General features: G+C 50.2%; 1 protein-coding gene across 1 annotated transcript in view; it reads left to right on the top strand.

Annotated features, from left to right (window-relative positions):
- Positions 1–1,003: 1,003 nt before the first annotated feature.
- STX6 (syntaxin 6) overlaps positions 1,004–7,966 on the top strand; it is a gene marked incomplete at its 5' end in the record, with an annotated part of 9,721 nt that continues 2,758 nt past the window's right edge. The window contains 5 exons of the mRNA XM_009069308.1: positions 1,004–1,173; positions 1,743–1,837; positions 3,549–3,611; positions 5,659–5,781; positions 7,040–7,146. Of these exons, the coding sequence (XP_009067556.1) occupies positions 1,004–1,173; positions 1,743–1,837; positions 3,549–3,611; positions 5,659–5,781; positions 7,040–7,146 (558 nt within the window). The remainder of the gene's footprint in view (positions 1,174–1,742; positions 1,838–3,548; positions 3,612–5,658; positions 5,782–7,039; positions 7,147–7,966) is intronic.

Here is a 7,966-nt window from a genome sequence, read left to right as displayed (position 1 = left end):
CTGACTCGAGGGCACTGTATGTGGCATACTCAGAGTTGTAGGCGTGCGAGGAGAGGAGGGACATGTCAGGGTGCTGAGAGTGCTGCTTAGACAGCACTTTGGGTACTTCAGGCCCTGGTGAAACACAGAGTCCTGGCACTCCTGCAGGGTGAGGGCTCAGTGGGCTTCCCCTGCTGATAACCTGCTTCCCTTCACTGGGGTTGAACACCTGCATTTGACATGGGCAAGCTCATGGTGGCCACTTTTCATACCAGCACAGTCTGATCCCATCTTCATTCTTCATCCCAACTCCCTGTGAACCTGGGGGAGCTGTTCACAACTTGGGTCCAGAGAAATTTTAAGTACAGATAACCATCCTGACGGGCCGTGACCCAAATTTACAGACCCACTTGCCCCAAACCAGCAGAGTAGCGTTCAGTGCTGTCAGCAAAGCCTCTCTTCCCCTGCTGTGAATGCACTCATCTCCCAAAGAGCTTAGAGCAGCAGAAAAAACTTGTGTTCCCTAAGCCAGTGTAGGAGAGCTGTGTATTTTTTTAAATGCTGAATTAAAATAAACTGTGCTGCACTCAACAGTCTGCCTGGCTGTGGTGTGGGGACAGCTCCTGTAACTCCCCGTGCCCTTGGGGGATCTTACATGGGCAGTCAAGGGCCTTAGCTGTCCAGAGGAATGCAAAACATGGATTGCCCAAGAGCTGCCTTGTTCAGCCCCTCTGCCCTGGCTTGCCTGTGTGACACTTAGCAGCAGCTTCCCTGGAAAAAATAGGTCCCTTCATTAGTAACTGAGCTGTGAGTTGTTGTTGCTCAGCACTTTGTGCTGCAGCAAGAGACAGGATTGTCCAGCAGGTAGGGAAAATCCTTATTTTACAAAATAAACTAGAAGTTGTTTGAAGGAAAGATGTTCTGTGGCTTCCCTGCTGGGCTAGACAAGGGGCTGTCCCAGTGTCACTGCTGCAGAGCAACCCATGACAATCTCTTGGCTTCCCCTCGCTCCCCCCGGCTGCAGGGAGGTGCAGAAGGCTGTGAACACTGCCCAGGGGCTCTTCCAGAGGTGGACAGAGCTCTTGCAGGATCCCTCCATCGCCACAAGAGAAGAAATCGACTGGACCACTAATGAACTCAGGAACAACCTGCGGAGCATCGAGTGGGACCTGGAAGACTTGGATGAAACCATTAATATCCTTTCTGTGGCCCTTTGGAGGTAGGGGCGTGCAGTTCCCAAGTTGTACTAAATACCCAAGTACCAGTGCTTGCCACTCTTTGCAGAAATCAGGACTATTTGGCAATGAATTTTACGTTCTTAAACTGCAAATGGGAAATTAAGGCAAACGTGTTCAGCAAAAGGATTTTCCTTTTTGCCTTTTCGTTCCCCTTTTTACAAGGTATATTCTAAGATGCTTTGTTCTAGAGAGCCCATTGTGTTGTATGAACCTGGATTTCTGCAGAGTCAGTCATGCTCTAGGCTGCCTTCCAGAAATAATCGTTTTCCCTTGTGTTCATCTGAGGACTCCTGAAAGCCTGCACAGCATCACAAAACCAAACACAAACACGGAAGGGAGAAACCTCTCACTGGTGCATGTACTGCACAGTACATTCCTGCCATGTCTGGTTTTCCTCCAGTGTTCTCTACTTTGCTAATGAAATTTAGGGAACAGGCACAGCACAGGGACCACTTGGCTGACCTCAGGCTTTGTGTATCCATGTACTCAACACCCCTTCCAAGAACTCCTTGACTCGGTGCCCACGTATTGTTGAGGCAAACCCAAGGAAATTCAACCTCGATGCCACGGAACTGGGTATCCGGAAAGCCTTCATCACCAGCACACGGCAGGTGGTCAGGGTAAGGAGTGTGGGCTTGGGATCCGACCCTGGGGAAGGCAAGGGGGTGATCAGGTGGCAGAAAAGAGGAAAGGTTGTGTCCATTCCGTGCTGAACTGGAGAGCAGAGAACAAACCTGCTCTGGCCCAGGCTTGTCTTCCCCCTGCTGCCCAGATGGGTTTGGAGGTGCAGGTGCCCCATGGCATTCCCTCCTTTTCTGCTGCTGCCCCTTGAAGTCTTCACACCTCTCTCTTGCAAGAGCAAGCCTGGGAACCTGTAGTAAGTGAGGAGGATGAGTAGAAATTCCTCTGCAATGCAGGGAAGGCTGGAGCCTCCCTCCCTTCAGAGTTGAAGGAAATTGCAACCGTCCTGACCATTTGTAGCAGAAGTTTTCAAACCCAGGGAGTCCACTTTGAACACAGACAGATGGTTGAAACCTGGTGTTGTTGACGTGGTGACTTCAACTTCCTACCCCTGCAAAGTGGCCCAAACAACCACTAGATTTATTTTTAACTCAAGGAAGATGTTTTTCTAGTTTAAGCTGACACTTCAAAAACAAAAAGGGGTTTTTAACAACTTGCTGGCAGTAAATAGAGAAGAAATGACTTCCCAAAAGCTTCCCTGTCTGGTAACAAGCTGCTAGTTAGGAAATTTTCTCTGTATTAGTAGCTACACTGAGTATAGCTTAGTTTCTGCTGTCTCTCATGATTCTGCTCTGCAGAATGCATTGCTGGGGCTGGCAGCAGGCTTGGTACTCTACCTGCAGTCTGGATGAAGTTCCTAAGGTTTGCTGCCTGGGAACTGATCCCAAAACCATGCTGGCCCCAGGTAGCAGGCATGTGCTCTCTGCCTAGCCCTCAGTGGAGTCCACTCCCAGACAGGCAGGATCAGGCAAGCCTGCTCTATGGTCCTCTTCTCCTGGCAGAAAACTGCTGGCTAATGGCTTTTGGAGCAGTGTCTCTTACTGTTAAATGTGTTAGTGGTGTTATGCAGCTGATTTCTAGCTTCGATGGGGGAATTCCTGGTGTACAGCAGCCCCTGCATTAGCCAGTGAGAAGTAACCGAGTGGAATCTGGTGCTCTTCAGTGATGTGTTGCACATCTCTGAACAGTAAAACACACCTGAATGTTCTGGTGACATCAGAGCTGTGCTGGTGGATCAGTCTCTGCCAGATCTACTTGCTAATACATGAAAACTAGGCTACGTTGCCTTGTGATGGGGAGTGTCTTGTGGTTGGTGACCTTCTGCAGGAACTCCACAGCAAAATTAATGGATAGGAGAAAATGTAGGCACAGTCAGAGAGGGTGTCCACAGGTCAGGAAATCTACATCATCCCATGCAGTATAAAACCAGATAACTGGGAATGAAGCACGGGGACTTACAGGCATCCAAGGCCTTGACAAACATGACTCTTTGTTACACTCTATCAATGGGAACATTAGTTTAATATTATGCAAAGCAAAGTGTTTCTGGTTGTATTGGAGCAAGATGAGTAGTAAATAATGAGCATTTTCAAAATACCTCATTGCCATTGATTTTAGTATTAGTTAAACAATGAAGTGCAAGGAAACTTTCTGTGATGTGCTTCCATACTCTTCAAAACTGTATGTTTTCCAAGAAAATCTCCCTTCCCTCATTCCCCCTAAAGGAGCCTTGCTGGGTATAGACATCCTGTAGCACCCTATCACCTCAAATCCCATGCTCACATGCTGCTTCTTTTGTTGAACAAACAGGATATGAAGGATCAGATGTCAAACTCCTCCGTGCAGGCACTGGCTGAAAGGAAAAACAGGCAGGTGAGAACCAGAAACTGGCAACATATATATCTGTTACAATATATATCCTGTCTGTACTTCATCCCCTTGCAAACCTTTGTTCTGGGAGGGGGCTTGCGTGCTGCAGCCAAGCTGTGTCTCTGAGCTGTGTCTGTTTGGCTGACCTGAGAGAGCTGGTTCTCACAGGCACGTTGCTGCCACTCTCTTCCAAGCCTGTCTCTCAAAACAGTAAGTCAGCACTCGCCATCTGTCTCTGTCTTCAGATCTGCTTGTGTACAACTGTCAGCGTTGCATCATCCTGTGGAAAGGGAAATCTCCCTCCTCCTCGGGGGGAACCGGCTCAGAATCCATGTCAGTGAATGTAATCCTGCGCTCTGCTGGATTTAGGAGCCAAGATGGTGCAATATCCTTTCACACAGCTGCCTCTTGTAATAGCCGTGTAAGAAGGTGGAAGGAGCTCAAGGAGTCTCGGGTTGTGTGCACTTGTAACCTAAGGAATAGAAATAGATGCAGCTTGTGCTCCTCCCTGGCTGACAGGGAGGCTGTAAGGAGATCTGGCTTCCAGGGCCACCTCAGTAAAAGTTGGTGTGTGCTTCGTGCACTTAACTTGTCTGTTCTGCATCAGCCTTACCACTCGTGGCAAAAACAACAAACTGCAACAAGCCACTGAGAAGCACAGAGCTGATTGCTGAGCTTATGACAGTGTTAACTGATGTGCTTGGCAAACACTTGAAGCAGCAAAGGCCCTGACACCCTGCTCAGACAAGTCTGTAGCTTCCTCTGTGATTTGCTCCTTTTCCTTTGCACGAGGTTCCTGCTAGCTGCAGGAGACCATATGGCCCAGCTCACACCACGACATCTGGTCAGGGAAACTGACTTCCCCTTTCCGCCTTCCTCTCCCTTCCCAGCCCCTCACCTTCCCTCCAGGCCGTGAGGCTTGTGCTGGGCTCTGTGTCTGAAGGGCTGGCTAGCAACTTGACCCTCACAGCTAAGGCTGGCAGAGACCTTTCATTGCAGCAAAACTAGTGCACCACATTAAATAAACAGTAGCTGTGCTTGCCACAAACTGGAGGGAACGAGGAGCTTGCTCAGTGTCTCGGGAGCAGACAAAGCCAGATGTCCTGCTGGCTTCCTGCGTGGTCAGTCTGTCAGCTTTCCTCACCTCTCCTTGAACCTTACAAGGCAGATGAACTGTAGAGACCATCTTGTTTTCAGCTTGACAGAGCAGCCTGGTCACTGTCTCACTGTTCTTCACACTCAGCTCTCCCCCTTCTGCCAGGGACCAGGAGCTGTGGGACAGTTGTTATGAGTCAGCCTTGCCTCCACGCTGGTGGGCAGAGCTCCCTAGCCCATCCTTAGTACTGCAGCTCTTCACCTATGGGCCACGTCTCCAGCATCTGTCCCTCATGTTATTCCCCTTCCAGGAACCAGATGTACTGGGCTGGAAAGTCACGTCCCTGCTGGCTTTGCACAAGCTTCTCTGTTCAGGTTGTGGGGCAGGTAGCAAGTGTAACCTTGTATGCTGACAGCTGAGCAGCACGCTGGAGGGACAGGCAGCCTGAGCCACAGCACTGCTGTGGTTATATGTTGCACTATTTTGCTCCCAACTCAACTGGGTAAGTACTTTATCCAGACCCTCTTAAGCTTCTGTCATTAGTAGCTCAGTGTTCAGTTCGAGCTATACATCTGTAACACAATATATCCAGACACTTCCCAGCTCACATGTCCTAGCACACAGTGTTGCCTCTTGAGCAGGCCTTGGTTAGTCCTTTGTGCTGTGCAGACCTCCTGCACACACTGACTGTCAGCCATGCTCCAGCTCGCCTGCTGCTGGAGAGGCATATCTGCAATCCCAGGCTGCAGAGACTCCCCAGGCTGCTATCTTGGCATTGTATTGGTTTATTCTGCAACAGCACTCTGGCTGAAAGGCAGCAGGAGGAAAGGGATGCTCTGTGTGTGTGTGTGTGTGTGTACAGGAGTATTGCCATGTCTGCCTTGTCACTACACCCTGTAGAGGGGCTGTGAGCAGACACAAGGGTGTTGCTAAGGGCTCTCTGCATCTGTTTAGGCACTCCTGGGAGACAGTGGGAGCCAGAGTTGGAGCTCTGGACCTGACAAATACAGCCGTCTGGACCGGGACCTGCAATTAGCAAATTCACACTTCATCGAGGAGCAGCAAGCTCAACAACAGGTAAGGCAGCTGGCACCATGTGGACTGTACAGTTTTGCCTGCCAAGTGGGTGCTGGGGGGATGAAGTATGGGCTGTGGGAGCCAAAAAAATTCCAGTCCATGGCTGGTCTGGATCCAGGAGCCTGACAGCACTCTGCTTTGCTTGCAGCGTGTATCTCTGTGTGCATTTCCTGTACAGCACACATCTTGGTGCTGAGTTTTTAACCCTTGAGGCATGAGGTTTCTGCTCTGTTCAGAAGGCAAACAGTGTGATCTGGAAGATGTAGCACATTAAGCTTCAGTACTACAAGGATTGCTGAAATCCTTGGAAGAGTTGCAAGTGGAAAAGAGCCCGTTTCTCTTATGCAACTTCCCCTGCTTAAAAAAAATGATTGCTGTTGTTTGTGTGCATCTCCATCAGGACAGGCTGGGAGCAGGAGCACGTGCTTGCTTCCTTTTCCTGCCTTTGTCACCGTGAGATTAGTGAGAAAGCCTGTGTGAGGGCTGTGGGAGAACCCCCAGCGTGGCACTTCCCAGCTGCTGGGGGAGTTTTCCTGGCACAGACCTGTGTGCAGCAGCTCTCCCAAACACAGGCCTTACACAGGCAGTGCCTCGGAGGTGGCAAACTCTGCTAAAGCTCCTGACCTGTGATGCTGCCCTGGCTTCCAGGCGCCTTTTACCTAGTGACTCAAGGAAGATAAAGATTCAGAAATAGGTAACTAGGGTAAATCTAATCCTTAGCTTGACTGCGGCCTGAAAATGACTTAAAACATCAGCAGACTTATTCCTCTGGTACATTCCGAGCCAGGCTTGCTATTTTTAGCTGTAGAAGCTGCCACAGTGTTTTACTCCCATTAACCCCTTGTTAGCTGCAGCATATTCCAGGTTGCATTTCCCAGGCACAGCATCAGTGTGGCTCCCAGGTGCCCACTGCCATACCTGCTTACCCTGCTAAGGTTTTGATCACCAGCCCCTGTGGCTTCCCAGAGTCACTTCAGCAGCATGGCTGAGCTGAAGGCTAGATTTCCAGGGATATCAGGAGGCTGCAGCATGCTGTGGTGTGGGGATGCCATGCCACAGAGGCTTTCCCTGTGGCTGTCGCCTCTCCAGCATTCCTTAGGAATGCAGTCCTCATTCCTAGTGGCTTAGGTCTGAGTTCAGGCCTCACAGCTGATGTTGGCCATGGCAACAAGTGCCTGTCCACCGGATCAGCTGTCTCCAACCCAGCTGCAGGAGGCAGCAGACCTGTAATTGCAGTTTCTCTTCTCTTTGGCCCCAGCTGATTGTGGAGCAGCAAGATGAGCAGTTGGAGCTGGTCTCTGGCAGCATCGGGGTGCTGAAGAACATGTCCCAGCGCATTGGTGGGGAGCTGGAGGAGCAAGCAGTGTAAGTGTGAGATGTGGTGACAAAATCCCAGTATGGGGCTGGATGCAACACAGCCGGAGCTCCTCAGACACCTGTGTCTGCCTCTGTTAGGGCCTTGGATTTATTGGTCTCTCAGGCAGCCTCTCCCAGCCTTTGGAAAGCATTTTGTACTGCAATTTGCAGGGATCCAACTGCAGCCTCCTTCATTTGGAAGCCTGCACCTAGGGCAGGCTTAGCTACCAGCTTGCCTGTCCTCCTCTCTCCTTTTCACACACTCCCCCTCAGGCAGCCAGCAGATAAATAAGGGAGGGAGGTGCTATGTAATGGGAATACTGGACCCTTCCCCACTCCACAGGGTTTTGTGTTGCCCCTGGATAACTGCTGGGGCTGGGAGCTCTCAGCTCTGCCTTGCTGCTCTGAAACACACAGCACAGAGCTGCTCTTCATCATTAAAGCTAAAAATAACCCTCACCCACGCAAAGGGTTAAAGGGCAGCTCACAAAGTCATTTGCATCCACCCATTTACATATAAATTAGATTTCTTTCCCAGTTCTTGTCCTTTGCAAACAAGTTCCCAGTTATGAAGGCTAACAGCTCTGCTTCCAGAGGGGCTTGAAGGGTTCATGCCTAAAAACCCTCCTTGTTTAGCTGCTAGGAGCCTGAAGGGCCATGTCCCTTGTGAAGAGATGTCATCTTTGATGGAGAGGAGGAGCTTTAAACCCACCTCCTGTGTGAGGCCTTGCAGCATTAGAGTCCTCTGATCTCAAGGAAGTGATCAGCGTGGTGTGTCCGTTTCCGATCATCACACTGTGCAAGTTCTTGCTAGACTAGCAGCTAACTT

The sequence above is a fragment of the Acanthisitta chloris genome, unplaced genomic scaffold (genome assembly GCF_000695815.1).
Source record: "Acanthisitta chloris isolate BGI_N310 unplaced genomic scaffold, ASM69581v1 scaffold27692, whole genome shotgun sequence".
Lineage (NCBI taxonomy): Eukaryota > Metazoa > Chordata > Aves > Passeriformes > Acanthisittidae > Acanthisitta > Acanthisitta chloris.
This window is presented reverse-complemented; position numbering and strand designations above follow the sequence as displayed.